Raw genomic sequence first — 19,906 nt, forward strand, 5'->3', positions numbered from 1 at the left:
AATGCCTGCCTTTATGTAAAATAGAAAGAGCTCTGTGTGTGGGGGGGGGGGTGTGAGAGAGGGGGGGGGAGAAACAGACACACACACATACACACACACACACACACACATGCATGCACGGATGGACGGACGGACAGACAGGCGGACAGAGAGAGACAGAGAATTTATTTGGTCTTATGTTTCCAGGCATCTGATGGTTTGCTTTAGTCAATAAAGTCCCTAGGGCAAAATAGCAAATCAGTTACACTGAATTTTAAGTAATAAGCTCTTATCTTCAGGTTGGAGTTTTTCACCTGTATAATATTACAATGTTATTTGAAGCATGTCAGAATTTTGTGTTTTCTTTCCCACCTCCAAGCACTATCTCATATGTGACTAAATTGCTTAATAATGGTAAACTGGTCAGGGTAGCCATACACTTATTTAATTTAGTCAACTGACTAATTAATATATAACATCTTACTTAGCAGAACAGGCTAGCTAGGCATCTCAGACTGGTCTCAATTTAGTACAATCCTCCTTCAGCCTTCCAAGCCCTGGGATTATGGTCGTGAGCCACCAATTCAGCTTCTTTATACATGCAGAATAACTAAAAGAAATGCTTTCCTATGTTTAAAGAGCTAGGCTTCATAATTGCAGTAGCAGCAATGCATCAAGGTTAACAATAGTAACACTAGTTTTTCATTGTGTGTTGCTTTAAGCAAAGCTCTGTGTTAAGTCCACCTTAGCAACTGTCTCTGCAGTTTTATTAAGGAGGATCAGCAGTTTAAGGCTGATCTCAGAAACTGAGGGAGTTCAGCACCAGCCTAGGCTCCGTGAGATCCTGCTCTCCAGACAGACAGACATAAACCCACAAACAAGAACCAAGAGAAGAAAGAAAAAAGGTTCTTTCCGAAATTCTATCCGAATGTCAAACAGCATTTGGCTGACTCTCAGAAGTTGTGTTGTGCTATGGTCTCTGGGCTTCCCTGGGCTATTTCAATATTTTATGCTAATAAAAAAGAACTACATTTCCTTTCCATTAGCTTCTTATATTGTATGTAGATTTTTACCAGTGAGTCACTTCAAATTTAACACTAATGTGAATATCTTCTAGCCCTTTATGCTGAAAAATTTTGTAAATATACATACATACAGATGGACGGATGGATGGACAGACAGACAAACAGAAAGATACATGCACACATGTTCTCTTGCTCTCTCTCTCTCTCTCTCTCTCTCTCTCTCTCTCTCTCTCTCTCTCCCTCCCTCTGTCTCTAGCATAGGCACATCAACAAACCTATAGGATATAAAGACAACAACTGTTCAAAACTGCTTTCAAGAGCGCCCAAACAATTCATTTTAACAATAGTGGTTATTGTTATGTGCGCAAGATACATAAATTGAAAAAAAAACTAATGATGGTGTATGTAGTCCCTCAGTTACGGTGATATTTTTACTTCTTAAATGATTTGACATTTTAATGTGTTAAAATAACAATAATTTTACAGAAAACATATCATTTATTGTGTAATGCAGATGATTTTAAGTCATTTGAACATTTGAATTCATCTCAAAGTAATAACCCAAATCATTGCTCTCCATTTTAGAAAGATTTACACACAATTGCATGCCTGCTAATCCAATTTCAAAGTGAAACAGAATATATCAATACTTAATAAGAGTTAATAAAGACCAGCTACTAATAAGAAATAATACACGAAATTATAAAAGGGGCTTAAAAACATTTGTACTAATGATAACACAATCCACAAGCTAGACCATTTCGGAAAAGTAGAAGAACGATACCCAACACATAAATGGCATGAGCAGGTGTTTCCAGAGTCACAGACTTTAGAGCCCAAAAGAGCCTCTGAGGTCATCTAGTTAACCTTCTCAGTTTACAGTGAAGGGGGAGATCCTGTCATGAGATCATCTGCTCAAGGTCACTAATGACACCAAGAATAGAATCCCAGTCCTCTCAGCCCCAGTGCAGTGCTGCAGAATTTAAAATTTCAACCACGTGAAGAGACAAGAATTAAGATCGTGGATAAGGATGCTGGCTGTGACTGGAGAAGAATGCTGGCTTCTCTTCTGGCTTTGTCAAATTCTGTCTGCGTTCAATCAAGGGAGGCCATCATCTACCTGTCAAGCATGCCATAGAACGCCGTATAGCTGAGAGCTTGTTTTGCTAATCAGATAAAGAGCTCAGTGGGTAAAAGTATTAGTCACATAAGCTTAATAGACCTGCTTTAATCCCTGAAAGCAGTGTTCAAGGCTGACCGAGGTGGTGTGCATCTGTGACCCTAGCACTTCCATGGAAAGATAGGGGGCATGGTTAGAACTGTCCTGAAGCTGGCAATGCACAGCACAGCAGCGGATACCGGGTGCCCTGTGCCAGTGTATGCGGCATAAGTGAGGGCTGATGTCTCAAGGCTGCACTCTGGCCTCTGCTCTTCAAGCTAAGACAACTCTGGCTGCTGTGAGCTGTGAGACTGGGACTATCTGAGTTCACGCTTGCACAGTTTCCCTTCCTTCTTTACAGTTCAATAATATTCACAGTGTGTTTCTGTTTTCTATAAAAATGACATGGAAATGACCAAGACCGCAGAATAAAGTTGGAGGAGAAAAGGGAGCTCATCCTTTTAGCTCATCATGCTAAAGTTGGAGGCCGTACTATAAGCAGTGTGTTTCAGACAGTTATTCCTTCCACTGGCCACTTTTTGATATTGCTGTTTGTTTTGTTTTGTTTTGTTTTAAGACAGAGTTTCGTTGTGTAGCCCTGGCCATCCTGGAATTCACTATATAGACCAGGCTGGCCCTGAACCTGCCTGCCAAGTGCTGGGATTAAAGGCGTGTGTGACCACCACCCACCTTCCTTCCAGAACAAGGTCTGCCTTGTATAGTTTCTTTAAGGTATGTGACATCACCGTTTAGCTGAGCTCTTCAATAAGTATCTCCATTTTTTTTAAAGGAAGACAGATCTGAGGTATTTCAGTTAATATTTCACTTATAAAACATTGATGAATAGCAAGAACATCCCAGGTTACACTCGGGGGTGGGGGGTGGGGGGTGGGGGGTAGATTTGAAGAATAAGACAAATTCATGAATTCCAAAAGCTATTGTGAGGAGCCCAAGAAATGGGGTCTGCAGCACAACTCCTCAAGTCCCTTTTCTCATAATTCAGTATAGCATTCAACTGAGGGATTTGGGTCAGGATTACAACCAGCCAGAGATCACACTGCTCAGAGGTTTATACTGAACTTTTTCAATCAGTTCATCCACTATGGACTCCTCCATCCCCATCTAACATGGTTTTATGTTCTCTGCATACTAGAAGAGCAGAGCTTTAAGTGTGTGTTAAGAGAATAAATATGACTTTGATGCATATGAGGCTCTGATTCTGGGTAAAAGTTGGGATGGCTACATTAAGAACATTTTCCCTTAGAAGTTACATACTTAGACTATTACATTTCAGCTAGTGCACTGTTTTCCCAGTGTTGGATTTTTGGAGAATCGTGGGACACTTGCTTCTTCTATTCTGAGGTCTTGTGGCATGGCAATAGACATTTAAGTCAAGCAGATTGCAGATGTAAGAAATAGCCCAAAGAAACACTTTTGAACTACCAATTTTTATTTTAAATTCTAGTCCAAATTCTGAGTAAAATTACAACACATAAGAAATGTATGTTATTTAAAATTTAAAAAAGACAACCCTTTAAGTTTGTCAAATTGGTATTTAGCATCTAATTCTATTATTTATAGATTCCTGACTTGTTGATGACCAAAGAATCAACATAACTGGGCATTCTGCTAAGTGTGTCTGTTTAGTGTTCGCCACTAGATGGCAAACCTGAGTCACTTCTCTTTGCTAGTAAATTCTAAGGTCCAGATGGCCATTTAGGGAGTGATTTGGAGGAGCAGGAAATAATCCATAGGGTTCTAAAAAAGCTATTTCACAGGCAATAGCATTATGTGTCCAAAAGTTGTCTGCTACAATGGTAGTGATATAAGAAGCGAATTGCTGGTTCTACATACCAGCACAGAAAAGGAGAATCACCACCATATAGAAAAGACTGGAAGGAGCAAGCTGGCAGCGTAGGACAGTTACCTGCTTCATTATTATATCACGGGTGAGAAAGAGGAGCAAGGACGGAAGGAAAGGAAGAAGCAGGGCTGGGGGCTCCGTTCTGAGGCCATCATGGAGAGTGGGAAGAACTGTGGTGTTGTTGGTGAGAAAGTTCTACTGATGAAAGAGAGGCCCGAGGCCACGCCTCAGTGGAATCAGAAAACTTCCCCAGGGTCAAGGCATCTCAGTGAGCCCACAGGAGTTTGGAAACATGATACACTCAAAGAAAGCTTGTCTGCATACATCTCAGAAGTCCAGAGAGAGAGAGGGAGAGAGGGAGAGAGAGGGGGAAGAAGGGAGGGAGGGAGGGAGGGAGGGAGGGAGGGAGGAAGGGAGGGAGGGAGGAGGGAGGGAGGAGGGAGGGAGGGAAACACAGAACACTAACACAACAGTCAAAGGAAACACAAATCGCAAAAAGCTCCCAACCTAATCCAGGAGATCCAGGACACAATGAGAAGACCAAACCCAAGGATAACAGGTATAGAAGAAAGTGAAGATTCCCAACTTAAAGAGCCAGGAAATATTTGCAACAAAATTATAGAAGAACACTTCACTAACCTAAAGAAAGAGATGCTCCTAAACATACAAGAAACCTAATAACTCTAAATAGATTGGACCAGAAAAGAAATAACTCCTGTCACATAATAGTCAAAACCCAAACATACAAAACAAAGAATATTAAAGTAACATATAAAGGTAGACCTATCAGAATTATACCAGACTTCTCACCAGAGACTATGAAAGCTAGAAGATCCTAAGATACACATCCTAAGAGAACACAAAAGACAGCCCAGGATACTATACCCAGGCAAACTATTAGTTACCATAGATAGAGAAACCAAGATATTCCAGGACAAACCAAATTTATACATTATTTTTCTACAAATCCAGCCCTACAAAGGATAATAATGGAAAAAACCAACACAAGGAGGAAAACTACCACCACAGAAAAAGCAAGAAAGTAATCTTCTTTCAACAAAAGAAAAACAAGATAGCCATACAAACATAAAAATAACATAAAAACAAAAACCAAATGGGAAGCAACAATCACTGTTCCTTAATATCTCTTAACCTCAAGGGACTCAATTCCCCAATAAAAAGACATAGACTAAGAGAATGGATATGTAAACAGGACCCAGCATTTTGCTGCATACAGGAAAGACAGGCACTACCTTAGATTAAAGGGCTGGAAAACAATTTTCCAAGCAAATGGTCCCAAGAAAAATTCTGGAGTAGTCATTTTAATATCGAATAAAATCAACTTTAAACCAAAAGTTATCAAGAAAGATAAGGAAGGACACTTCATATTCATCAAAGGAAAAATCTACCAAGAACTTTCAATTCTGAACATCTATGCTCCAAATGCAAGGGCACCCACATTCATAGAAGAAACTTTACTAAAGCTCAAAGCACACATTGCACCTCACACAATAATAATGGGAGACGTCACCACCACAATCTCATTAATGGACAGATCATAGAAACATAAACTTAACAGAGATACAGTGAAATTAACAAAAGTTCTGGTCCAAACGGATTTAACAGATATCTATAGAACATTTCATCCTAAAACAAAAGAATATACTTTCTTCTCAGCACCTCATGGTGCCTTCTCCAAAACTGACCATATAATTGGTCACAAAACCAGGCCTCAACAGATACAAGAAGATTGAAATAATCCCATGCATCCTATCAGATCACCACAGACTTAGGGTGGTCTTCAATAACAACAAATACAACAGAAAGCCCATATACAAGGAAGCTGAACATCTACTCAATGATAACTTGGTTAAGGACAAAATAAAAAAAGAAATTAATGACAATTTAGAAAGTAATGAAGGCATAACATACCAGAACTTATGGGACACAATGAAAGCAGTGCTAAGAGAAAAACTCATAGCTCTGAGTGCCTCTAAAAAGAAACTGGAGAGAGCTTACACTAGCAGCTTGGCAGCACGCCTGAAAGCTCTAGAACCAAAAGAAGCAAATATACCCAAATGGAGTAGATGACAGGAAATAATCAAAGGGCTGAAAGCAACCAAGTAGAAACAAAATGAATTATACAAAGAATCAACAAAACCTGGAGCTGGTTCTTTGAGAGATAGATTAAATACTTAGCCAGACTAACCAGAGGGCTCAACGACAGTATCAAAATTAACAAAATCAGAAATGAAAAGGGAGATAGAACAACAGAAACTGAAGAAATTAAAAAATCATCATATCTTGTTACAAAAGCCTATACTCAACAAAACTGGAAAATGTGGATGTAATGAACAATTTTCTAGATAGATGCCAAATACCAAAGTTAAATCAGGATCAGACAAATGATCTCAACTGTTCCATAACCCCTAATAAAATAGAAGCAGTCATTAAAAGTCTCCCAACCAAAAAAAGCCTAGGACCAGATGGGTTTAGTGCAGAATTCTATCAGACCTTCAAAGAAGCCTAATACCAATACTCTTTAAACTATTCCACAAAATAGAAACAGAAGGAACACTACCCAATTTGTGCTATGAAGTCACAGTTATGCTGATTCCAAAACCACACAAAGAACCAACAAAGAAACAGAACTTCAGACTAATTTCCCTTATGAACATCGATGCAAAAATACTCAATAAAATTCTTGCCAACCAAATCCAAGAGCACATTAGAATAATCATTCACCACAATCAAGTAGGCTTCATCTCAGGGAAGTAGGGATGGTTCACTATAATGAAATCCATCAATGTAATCTACTACATAAACAAACTTAAAGAAACAAACCACATGATCACTTCATTAGATGCTGAAAAAGCATTTGACAAAATTCAACATCCCTTCATGTTAAAAGTCTTCGAAAGATCAGGAATTAAAGGCCCATACCTCAACATACCAAAAGAAATATACAGCAAATCAGTAGCCAACTAAATGGAGAGAAACTTGAAAAAATCCCACTAAAATCAGGGACGAAACAATCAGGGACTGCCCTCTCTCTCCTATCTATTCAATGCAGTATTTGCAGTTCTAGCTAGATCAACTAGACAACAAAAGGAGGTCAAAGGGATACAGATTGGAAAGGAAGAAACCAAAATATCTCTATTTGCAGATGATACTGATAGTATACTTAAGTGACTACAAAAATTCCGCCAGAGAACTCTTACAGCTGATAAACAATTTCACTGAATTGGCTGGATATAAAATTAACTCAAATAAATCAGTAGCCTTCTTATACTCAAAGGATAAACAGGCTGAGAAAGAAATTAGGGAAATGACACTCTTCACAATAGTCACAAACAATATAAAGTATCTTGATGTGACTCTAAGGAACAAGTGAAAGATCTGTAGACAAGAGCTTCAAGTCTGAAGAAAGAAAATGAAGAAGTCCTCAGAAGATGGAAAGATCTCCCATGCTCATGGATTGGCAGGATTAATATAGTAAAAATGTCCATCTTGCTTGAAGCAATCTACATATGCAATGCAATCTCCATTAAAATCCTAACTCAATTTTTCATAGAGTTAGAAAGAGCAATTCTCAAATTTACTTGGAATATCAAAAAACCCAGAATAGCAAAAACTATTCTCAACAATAAAGTAACTTCTGGGGGAAATCACCATCCCTGACCTCAAGCTCTACTACAGAGCAATAGTGGTAAAAACTGCATGGCCTTGGGACAGTGAAAGGCAGGTAGATCAATGGTATAGAATTGAAGACCCAGAAATGAACCCACACACCTGTGGTCACTTGATCTTTGACAAAGGAGCTAAAACCAGTGGAAAAAAAGGCAGAATTTTCAACAAATAGTGCTGGTTCCACTGGTGGTCAACAGGTACAAGAATGCAATTTGATCCATTCTTATCTCCCTGTACAAAGCTGAAGTGCAAGTTCAAGGACCAAGGACCTCCACATGAAAGAAAGAAAGAAAGAAAGAAAGAAAGAAAGAAAGAAAGAAAGAAAGAAAGAAAGAAAGAAAGAAAGAAAGAAAGAAAGAAAGAAAGAAAGAAAGAAAGGAAGGAAGGAAGGAAGGAAGGAAGGAAGGAAGGAAGGAAGGAAGGAAGGAAGGAAGGAAGGAAGGAAGGAAGGAAGGAAAGAAAGAAAGAAAGAAAGAAAGAAAGAAAGAAAGAAAGAAAGAAAGAAAGAAAGAAAGAAAGAAAGAAAGAAAGAAAGAAAGAAAAAGGAAAAAAAGAAAAAAGTATCAAAAATCTAGCAGATAGGTTTGAGTTTTTAAGGTGTGTGTGTGTGTGTGTGTGTGTGTGTGTGTGCTGTTTTTGTTATTGTTGTTGTTATATGACTGGCTGGTTTTAAGTGTAACCAAAGCTAGCTTCAGTCTTCCTGTGGTTTCCCGCTTCAGGTGCCCATGTTTTGACTTAGGCTTGTGCCACCGATTTGATCAAGTACAGAACTTTTCTCCCTTCTTTCTTCTTTCCATCTGAAAGCCTACCTAATCCTTAGCCTTTTGAATTTCAAGATTAAATGCCAAATGTGGCTGGACATATAGTTCTAAGGTACAGCATTTGCCTGCCATATACAAGATCCTGGGTTCTATTACTAACACGGAGAAAGCAAAGAGAAAACATCCAGTCAAACAAAATCTATTTATTGATTGATTCCAAGTTGGTAACTCTTCATTAGACAATACTTTGTTTCCCCCCCCCCAGAAATAATTATAATTACATAAACAAAGTAAAAAAAAAATCCCAAGCAAAGAAAAGATAATAGACAATAAAAGCAGTTAAATTAAACCTTTAAACTGCTGTGAAACTTTTTAAACTTAAATGTGTGTGTGTGTGTGTGTGTGTGTGTGTGTACTGCATACATATGAGTGTGCAGGTACATGGACTTACAAAAGTCAGAAGGGGATATTGTGTGTATGGGTATGTAGTGTATGTGTTGTGTGTACTATGTGTTGTGATTTGTATGTGTAATGTGTTGTGGTGTTATGTAAAGTGTGTATATATGTGTATATACTGGTATTATATGTGAGCATATAGACACACACACACATACACACACATACTATATATATAGTATGTGTGTCTAGTGAAGGGCAGAGAAGGATGTTGTATGTGATGTGTATGTGCATGTACTGCAGGCATGTGAAAATGTAGGTACATGCATTTATGAAGGCCAGAAGGGGATGTCGTGTATATGTATGTATAGTGCATATATGTGGTATGTGTGTTATTTTGTATGTGTGTTATATGGTGTGTGTGTAGTAGGTGGTATGTGTGTGTATGTAGTATGTGGCATGTTTGTATATGTGTGTGTATAATATGTGGTGTGTATATGTGGTGTGTGTGTAGTAGGTAGTGTACATGTATGTAGCATGTGTGTGTATGTGGTGCATGCATATGTGTACACGAGTACAAGCACTTGCGTAGGCCAGAAGAAGATCTTGAATGTTCTCCTCTATTACGTTCGTCCTTCTGGCCTCGTTAAAGCATGCCCACCCCCAGTACACAGCCATGCACAGCTCTTGTATGGATTCTGGAGATTCGAATTCCAATCCTTATGCTTGCATAGCAAGTTCTCTTACCTACTGATCCATTTTCCTAAATTTAATATTTAAAGAAAAAGTGGAGCTGAGGGAGATGAAGGAAAACACTTTTCTGCAGATTAAATTCCCGGGATTCCAAAGGCCTACCTGTACATTATTTAGCTGGGAAACTTTCCCACAGGATCCGTTTCCTGTTGTCAAGATACTTCATTTTATCACGGGTTTTCTTATCTATGGACTATTGCATGAACTGAGAAGAATATGATTTTTCTTATTCTTTTTTCTTGAGGTCTGGCTAGATAGCTTAGGCTGACCTCAAATTCACAATCCTCTTGTCTTACCTTCCCATTGGGATAAATGCACCTCGGTCCAGTGCTGGAATTCCCATGTACTTTGGGATTCCCATGGGTAAGTTACCAACAAGATGGGCAAAAAGGAACCTGGAGTACACAGTCCAAGCAGGTGACCAGATATATACAAGGAAACAGGGGTGCTAGGGGTCACTAGAGCAACTGTAGGTCTGCAGCGTGGCTCCCACTGGGATGATGCTCCAGGTGGGCGTTGTAACTCAGGGACATTCTGGACCCTGTGTTTATTCCCTTCTCAAGCTTTTCTTCATGCTGTTTCTAGCATGTTTTCTGCAGAGAAGGGCGTTCTCTGTGGCAGTTTATATAGCAAAGAAGGAACTCTAAGCCACATGGTCAGTCAGTGATACACAGCTTCATATGTGATACAGAAGTGGAGATAGCTGGTGTAGTGGAAAGTGGGAAAAATTCAATAGGAGGGGACTATTTAGTTTCTTATTAAATGAAAGGTCATTTGGACTCATGCTTCCAAACACATCTCTGAAGACAGAGCATATCAGCGTCCGAACATTATTTACTTTCCCAGAGAGCTACATTTCATCATTTCATATTTTCAACAGATATTTATTAGACACTGATGTTTTCCTCTTGATCTAACATGGGTAACAGCATACTTATAAATCTACATAAATTATATCAGAGATAATTTATAAATCATCTATGTTGACTTATATTTAATGCCTCTTCTACATGAATTTTGAAATGCAACCAACTGAAAATTTCCAGGTGTCAAATAATACTCAGTTCCTATAGAATAATTATGAGACTTAGTCCATTTTTTTTTACAGTCAACCTGCCAACTATGAATCAAGAATGCAAAACAAAGAAAGGCATAAAAGAAAGGCATAAAAATATGAGTTACACAAAACTCTGATAACTCACTTTTCCTTACCTGAAACACTTTGGTCGCTGGGGTTTCCTAGTGAATTTGACAGTGTAAGATGAGTTGTGTCTTTTTACAGAGATATGCAGTCTTCAGTGTTTTTTTTTTTTTTTTTACAGCATCAGTTACTACAGAAATGATACTTCTTTTATGTTTTGTCTTGAAGGGTGGGCAAAATAAAAACAACTGAAAACGCTACAATGAACAGCAAATGAGGGAAAATTTACAGTACAAAAAACAGTGTAAAAAGGAAGACAAGTTTAAATATTGTTGTATAAGACAAGGACGAGAATAAGACAAGGATGAGAATAAGCAGAATGATAGGCTGGAACATCTGGGGAGGCAAATATGGAGACAGAGAGAGAAGCCAGTTAATAACCACTGTACACCACCCTCCCGATGCATCCAAACTCTGACTCAACCTAAATAAAGGCATTCCCCAGCCTACACTTGCAAATTCGTCAAGTACTTTGTTATAAACAGCACTTTCTCTCACTCTATACACCCACCCAAGAGTCTAGGTGAAAACACATGCTCGCTATTCAAAAACCTGCAAAACGAAAACCAAAAACCAGTACTAAAACATACCAGGTAGAAAAGATTTAACACCGTGAAGAATGGTTTCCATCATGATCCCCCTCCCCGGCCCCAGCAAAGCACAGCAACATGCAAGAGAAGCCACAGGGCTGCGCACGTTTTCTAGCATGGTCTGCAGCCAGTCCCTCTACCGTCATGCTGCTGCACATAAACTGGGTTTTAAACACCAGAGTGGAGCGGGCTCGAGTGTGTTCAAAGCCATGCATGCTGCTGTACTTCGGTGGGTTCTCCGATGGATACAGGGCATAGGGCTGCTGCAAGGGACAGTCCTGCCTGGTTTTGGTTCATAAAGATCTTTTACGTGGTTAACTTGGACAAATGCATTGATCTTTCAGTGGCCACCATACCTGGCCAAAGCTGCTGAGTCCAGTTCATCCGCTGTGCCTCTACAAGTCAGGAGGGAAATGCTGCTTTCCCCTGTGCTGGAATACTTATTATTACTTCTTTCAATTAGTACTGCCTTCAAGCTATGCTACAGACTTTTCGCTACCGGATCTCCATTATTGAATTGATGGTATTTTAACTAGAAATAATCCCCGTGTTACCTCAGCTTAGCTAAAGGGGTAGCTGGTTTGTGTCTTATCCATAGGCTCTGAGCACATGAACATATTTTTTTACTACCATTTTGTATATTTATCAGAAATATCAACCTTGTTTAATAAAAGAAAAATTCATTTTTAGACAGGGTTTCACTATGAATCCCTAGGGATCTATAATCACAGCGACCCACCTGCCTTTACTTAAGCACCAGGATTAAAAGTGTGCACCACTACCCTGACTTATTTCGTAATTTTTATGATTCTAAACTCATTCGGACTTTCTCACAAACCTCAGATAAATACCTGAAGGTTCCTATTCAGAACCTTTATGCTGGCCAACCTTTTAGGGAAATGCTGAAAATATTGACCTTTTAAAATGATAATGTGCATTAAAAATCCATCAGTCATTATGCAAAATCCGATTGTGTCCGTGTTAAATTTCCCCTTCAAAAAGAACTAAAAGGAGAGTAAGTGTTAATGATCAGTCGGGTTTCGAGAACCTCTGCCTAGATGAACATGGTGTGAAAATACAGGTGCCCCGAGACCAGCAAGGCCTTGAGATGGAAGTTCCCTAAAGTGGGATGCAGAACTTGGGGTTGGAGATGATGCCCCACGAGAGACAGCAGCTCCACGGGCCAGCCTCGCCATTGCCATGGCTCGCAAAAGGCAGAACTGTACCTGACTCACGGATATGGGCTCCTCGGCTCCGTGGTCATCCGCAGACTTGGGCACCTCCAGGCGGTCGATGAAGCTCTGCAGTTCCTTGCGGAAGGCCTTCATCTGCGCGTTGATGCGGTAGAGCAGCTCGTGCTCCCGGATGCGACTGCCGTCGTCCTCCTCGTCCATCAGTCCGAACAGGTCCCCATTAGCCACGTAGATGCGCGCCTCCGTGATGATGGTGCTCGTGTCTGCGATGAGCCGATCGATGGTCTTGCCCAGGCGCTCGGCCTCCGAGCGGATGTCCTTCATCTGCTGCCGGTCTGAAAAGCTTTTGGGCCAGGGGCCAGGTGTTGGGTAGAAGGAGCGGGTGGGCGTGAGGGAGCGGATGTTCCTCACCTCCTCTGAATCGCTCTCGCCACCGATTGGCCCTTCGCGCTTGCGATGGGGAGGCCGGGAGTCATCATCGCTCTCCTTCTTGCCTGCATCACTCTCAGCATCGCTGTCGCGGGGGCTGCCCCGGATACCCAGGTGTGAGGCCAGGTCATAGCGCTGCATGTTGGACATGAGCACGCGGTTCTCATACTGTAGCTGCATGACCTTGCCGCTGAGCTCGTTGATCTGCAGGCGCGCTGCCTTCAGCTCCTCCTGCAGGGCCTCGGTCTTGGCGCTGTCATGGTGCCGCGAGCTGTCGTGGCCGCTGGACTTGTACTTGTACTTGTTGAGCTCCGCAGTGATGCGTTTGTTCTGCTCCTCGAGGTCAGCCACGTTCCTCCGCAGCAGCTCGGTCTCGTCTTCCACCAGCTGCAGGTGCTGCCGCAGCTCAGACAAGGACTCGCTCTGCTCCCTCATGAGGGGGTTGGAAGAGCCGTTGAAGTCTTCGCCCCTCAGGTCATCCAGTTCCGCCTTCAGGCCTCTGTTCTCCACCTCCAGTTCCACGATTTTCCTGCCCAGGATGTTAGCCTCTTCCTCCACCAGCCGCAGCCGCAGCTTGAGCTCGGCCTCCCTGGTGCTGGGAGGTCCCCCTGCTTCTCCTTTGGGTAGAGGACTGTCTAGATCCCCATAGAAGGATCTGTACTTCTGGAGTTCGTGCTCGAATCTGTCCTTTTCTTTATCAATCTTGGCCATTTTCTTTCTCATCAGGGCAGCTTCTTCCTTAACGAACTGTAGCTGGCACTTAAGATCCTCATTGTCGTCCTCATTAGGGGAAAAGGAGGAAAAGAGGAGATCATTTATATGCAAATAGAGAAAACAACCGAGAAAGGACATCCGCCCACAAAACTGATTTATTTTCTTTGTAATTACATATCACGTAGATCTGTGTTTTCTCCACATCGCTCACAGTCCTTGCCCAATTAAAAATTAGGGTAGGGGAACTGGAGAGATGGCTCAGCAGTGAGGAGCACGGATTGCTTGCTCTTCCGGAGGCTCTAAATTCAATCCCCAGCAACTTCTAATAGCAGGTGGTGGCTCACAACCTTCTGTAATGGGATCCACCGCCCTCTGCTGGTGAGTCTGCATACCTGCTACAGTATACTCATGGATAAAGTAAATGACTAAATCTTTTTAAAAAATTAAGGTTGGATATTCTGGAAACCAAAAAAAAAAGAGGATAGGAAAGGTAAGAAAGTCTGACCACCACTATTCAGGGATCGCTGTATGCGCCAATAACTACCATTTCATGGACTTCTTACCAGTTTTATTTTTACTCTGAATGTGCCCCAAGTATAAATCTGTTTGCTCTGAGGAACATATAGGTGCTTGTACTCACCCCTGCACTTTACTGAGCTCGAGTGGGAAGCAGGCATCCTTTAGCTCTTTACAAAAACGATTTGATTTAATAGAACGGAGGCCTCAAACTACATGGTTTGCAGGTGTTGAGTGAGATGTCCAAGGGACACAGTGGAAGAGAAGAAACGTGATATGACTTTTCTTCTCTCTGAAACTACAGCTCCTGAGCACTGTCAGGAAACAATCATCCCTCCATTGCTATTGAGGGGGAATTGTTTCACAGCCCTTTAAGGGAAGAATGATCCCTGAAAGGGGGGACTGGCAGGCAGTCTATTTGCCTGGTTTTTGAAATAGGATGTGCTGCCATCTGCTAAAATGGATAGGGTTGTCTCTGCCTGTTGAAAAAAAAAAGTTTAAAAAAAAAGTAAAGTAGACCTGGTTAGCATCCTCTCACAAGTTCTTACTTCAACTAAACTGACACGTATTGAAAAAGAAACCGAAATCTCTTTAAAAATCTCTCCTACGTTCATATTATATTTGTGATGGTTTGAAGAATGGACCCACAGGCTCACAAGTCTGCACACTTGGGCCCCAGGGATAAATCTATCAGGAAGGATTAAAAGACACTGCCTTGTTAGAAGGGGTGTGCCACTGGGAGGCAGCCTCGAAGTTGCAAAAGACTCCGGGTATTGCCAATGTGCTCTCTCTGCCTTCCGTTTGCGGACTGAGACGTGAGCTTGCAGCTCTTCCCGATGCTGTGCCGTGGCACTGCGTGGTGAGTTCCGACCTCCTAAAGATGAAAGCTGTGTTAAAGGCTTTCTTTTATAACTTGTCCTGATCATGGTATTTTCTCACAGCAATAGAAAAGTAGCTAATGCAATGTCCAAGAATATTTATTCCAAAGACTATTTTTCAAAGTTCATTTGGGGTTCCTTATTTAGATGAATGGATAGATTGGTCAATAGGCAGATATAGATAGATAGATGATAGATAGATAGATAGATAGATAGATAGATAGATAGATAGATAGATAGATAGGTAGTTTTGACATAGAGAGGATAGAATCTAATGCCTGGCAATGCTCTACGAGTATTCTACCAACAAATAACACCCCTAATCTTTCTAAGATTAAAATAAGCATCCCTTTTGAGGTGCATTCTGATAAAGCCATACGGAGGGCGGGACACTGCGAGAGAGGTTCAGAAAGCAATGATGGAAAACTACAAGTCTCTTGCCTTAAGAGAAGTAAGGGCTAGAGAGCTACTAGTGGTGGAGATCAGAACACCACAATCCTCTCTTTAGAGCCTCACTTCATCAGAGCGGCTGGATTTTTGACCCTTTACAGAGGAGAAGGTTTATCATGACAGAACACAGTTAACACATGACCGAGCAGAGTCTGTAACCAGGCTGATTGCAAAAGTAATGGTATTCAAGTTCCTAGCACGAAGGCAGAAACGAGCAATCTAGGTCAGTGGGGCAAAGTTGAAGCCCTAGGAGGCACCACCACCCCTCTATTCTCCTTGAGAAGCCTCAGGGCTTGAGCATGGGGAGGGACACAAAGACCTGAGGTGAAACAAATTTCGTAGTAGAGAGAGGGGAGGCTAAAAGGATCCATCACAAGCTTCCATGGGGGAGGCCATTCCACAAGAGAAGACAGAAGCAGCCACGTAGGAAACTCCTGGGATCAAGGACACCTTGCAATGTTTAAGACCACAGCGCTCAAAGAAACAAAAATAGCCTGAAGTTCTGAACTACAGGGTCTTGGTGGATTCTACTGATGATTTCAGGGACAGAAAGAACAAATATGAACAAATTTTGAGTGAAGAATATGGCCTTAGGTGTTTATAATGCTGTCTTTGTGAGGCAGCATTGGATGGAGACTGTATTAGCATCTAGCAATAGGCATGTTCCTAGAATTATAGAAAGCTTCTCTTTGATTGAAGAATGTAAGAACATGGTGCCTTATTATGATGGATGAAGTTATTGTAACAGTTTTGGAGGCAACAAAACATGAGAAGAAAAGGGCACAAGGATGGGAGATGCTCAAAGGTTTGGCAGGTTATGAAAACCAACAATCAGAAAGCGTGTCTGACTAATCAGAATCAAATGTACCTTTTCACAGGCTACGTTCTATTGGAAAGTGCAATTAGATGATCCTGGGTTGCTGGGTAGTATCAGCTATACAGTAGAAAACTTCATTTTTTTATTACAGGAAAACCTTTCTTATAATGATATATTATGTGGTGGGTTTTTTAAAAAGATTTATTTATTTATTATATAAGTACGTTATAGCTGTCTTCAGACAGTCCAGAAGAGGGCGTCAGATCTCATTACGGATGGTTGTAAACCACCATGTGGTTTCTAGGATTTGAACTCAGCACCTTTGGAAGAGCAGTCAGTGCTTTTAACTGCTGAGCCATCTCACTAGCCCATGAAGTGGTTTTAATCTAATTAGCACAACAGTTGGTTTGATACAAACCACGGAATGGAGCAGAACAATTCTGCGCTTTGCTGTGTCAAGCAATTCAAGGATAGAAACATATCTGATTTGTATGCACATCTACTCTCCTACCCAAAGGAATAAAAACATATTTAAGACTTGGAAATATCCTTTATGTGACAAAGTCATTTTGAAGGAGATGCGCCGAGAGGAGGTGGGCACATCAATTTATTTGCTTATTAGAGGCTAAGTCTTCTAAAGATACAAACTGTGCCTATCTTATGCAATTCTGGGAGTTTAAGAACTCTTCATGCCAATGTGCTTTCTATGTCTTGTCTTACAGCCTACGTACAGGCTGTGCCTAAAACTGGCCATAAAAACAGCACTCATAGTTATTGTAAAAAAAAAAAAAGTTTTTCCTGCCCTTTAATTGTTTAAGTGGCAGAGAATATGAATCTGATTGGGAGCCCACTACTACATTAAAACTAATTTATCCATTAACATTATTCAATGTTCCTGAGCCCACATTAAGTTTATTTTTTAAGCTTAGTTTTAGTGCTTTCTTTCCTTCCTTTTGTCTCCCCAGTCACTGGTACCAGGAATGGTGTCATCAGCTGCAGGCTCTCACCTGTTACCTCTTCCTACAGCATCCTTTCCTTTATTATGAAGATGCTATAGAAACAGTCATTCCACTGACTTCATTAATTATGAGGGAATGAGATTAGCACTCACAGAAAGCACTAGGGGTTTCTATGGACTCATCACGAAGCAGCCCAAGATAGGCATGCTAGTTTATTATGAACTATTCTGAACGTATTTTACCACCTAGTCTACAGCTACATAATTGAGATGCATGATTGATGTGCTTCACATAAGACTATTTGTCATGATGTCTATTTATAAATGTGGCTTGTTAACATGCGCATTTGGACATGCTCCATGCATACTTTAAATGTTTATTTTGACATACCTCTGTGGGTGTCTGCTGGGCCTTTTTTTCGGATTTTGGCAAATCTTTACTTCCTCTTCTTTTTAAGGATAACTGAAACAAAGCAAGAACATGATGAGTTTGGTAAATGATAGTTTTTTAACACTATCTGTTTTTAAATACCCTAACATCATATAAAACCAAGACAAATAAATCAATCACCAAAAGAAGTAAAAATTCCCAAGACACAGTCGGATACTATCTCACTGGAAATAAGAGATATAAATCACAGTAAACTCTCCCTAACAATTAGCCATGTACTTTGAAATTCAGAAAAACAACTCAGGCAAACTACAGATCAGTGACTCAACTTGCTATGGAGTTCACAAGCAGGTGAATGCCCTGTTAGCATTCTTCATTGATAAGCAAAAGAAAAGAGGAGATTAAGTTAATTATTCTTTGGTTGGTTAGGTTACCACAACTCTCCAAGACACTTCCAGTGGACTCATGTAGAATTTACATATTTTTGTCCTGTAACCACATACCCCTTCAAATAAATACCCATGGCATGCAGTGGGAAGTGGGAAGAAAGAAATCAGATGGGAGTTCTCCATCTCTTGGAGTGTGTGGCCTGGAAGCCTCCAGGAAGCTTGGATCATTACGTAAAGTTCCCCGTATTTGATTGGCTAGTTGAAACAGTAATTCACAGAATACTAACTAGAGACTGTGTCAATAGTCATTGGTGCTCACCTCCGTTTCTTTCTCTAACGTAATAAGAATGACCTGTGTAAATACTAATTATCCACAAGTGACTAGCTACTACTCCATGACATTAAATATTGAACTTCAGAATCAAAGTCCAATTAGGTACGACATATACCAGCAGAGACTTAAGTTAGACAAAGAAGAAAGGAAGCCAATAATTACGTGGTAGAAAATGCAATGTTTAGGCTTAGGAAGCATGAATTTTGTTCTTATTTCAGCATCACTTCCATGACAAAAATGCTTACCACTTGGCAAAGAATGGAAAGTATTTGCTAAACAAATGAGCAAACAAAAAATTCTAAGTTCCAAAGCCCAAGAGAAGAATAGTAATGGAGAGACAATGAAAGCAGAAATAACTTCTCAAAACAAGAAGCTTTGTGTGAATACAAAGAACTGTAATTAAATCTTACATATAAAAATTTCTCATGCTATCCAGTAGTAAATGAAGGTATCTCTTTCTGCCTTCCTTGGAGGGAAAATATAGGACTGCAACTGCTTTTATTCAGATAAAATTCAAGCCACAGATGTCAATGGGTGGTGCATGTTGCTATTCAAATGTAATTCTTAGAGTAAACTAAGTTGGTTATAGAATAAGAGTTTCTTGCTAAAAGTTTTCCTGCTCAATTCAGAAGCAGTAGGAGGAAACTACTGCTCCCTCTGCTGGTCCTTTGGATTTTTATCATTATAGTTCCTGAGACAAGATAGGAAGGATCCTTTTGCCTTATGCCTTTTGCCTTATGCCTTTGGCCTAAGACAGGCTAAGCTGACTTCATGATAGGCTTCGTATTGACAGTTCAGGAGACTAGGCCTAAATCTCTGTTTCCACGAACCAGGCAAGTCCAGGCAAATCTAGGCAAATCAGTTATCAAAGAAACCCCTAGGCATCAGGTAACCAGTCAGAAACTGCTCTGCCTTCAGAAGCTGGGTGAGGAACAGTTTCCAGACTCTCTCAGCAACAGTTTCCAGGCTTCCCCAGCAACAGTTTCCAGCAATGGTTCTGGAATGTCCCTAGAGATAGAGCCAACAGATTAAGATAGAGGTCACCTACCCCTCCCCAGAATTCCCCTAATGAGTTTTAAATAGGGCCTGCGAGCTCACTGGGGGTGCCTCCATCTTGGTAGATGGTAGATGCCCAGCATGCAGTACTTGTGCAGAATAAAAAGATCTTTGCTTTTGCATAGTCTTTGAGTCTGGGGTATTATTCTTCAGTGAATAATGGACTCTTACAGGCCTGCCTTTGTTTCTGCCCCCTCTGAAGCCGAACTATACCTCTTAGTGCTCTGCATGCTAACCTACTTTTGATTCTGGTGGTTTGAATAAAAATGACACCCCTCTGCCCCTGTAGGCCCACAGGAAATGGAAATACTAGGAGATGTAGCCTTGTTGAAGTGGGTATGGTCTTGTCGAAGTCTTGGAAGA

The 19,906-nt window shown here is 40.7% G+C and overlaps 1 protein-coding gene across 1 annotated transcript in view; it reads right to left on the minus strand.

Annotated features, from left to right (window-relative positions):
* Positions 1-11,053: 11,053 nt before the first annotated feature.
* Positions 11,054-19,906, minus strand: part of Soga3 (SOGA family member 3) — a 41,541-nt gene continuing 32,688 nt past the window's right edge. The window contains exons 4-6 of the mRNA XM_052169575.1: positions 17,765-17,836; positions 12,645-13,820; positions 11,054-11,164 (exon numbers count right to left, since the gene is read on the minus strand). Coding sequence (XP_052025535.1) covers positions 11,054-11,164; positions 12,645-13,820; positions 17,765-17,836 — 1,359 coding nt within the window. The remainder of the gene's footprint in view (positions 11,165-12,644; positions 13,821-17,764; positions 17,837-19,906) is intronic.

Source organism: Apodemus sylvaticus, chromosome 23, assembly GCF_947179515.1.
Source record: "Apodemus sylvaticus chromosome 23, mApoSyl1.1, whole genome shotgun sequence".
Lineage (NCBI taxonomy): Eukaryota > Metazoa > Chordata > Mammalia > Rodentia > Muridae > Apodemus > Apodemus sylvaticus.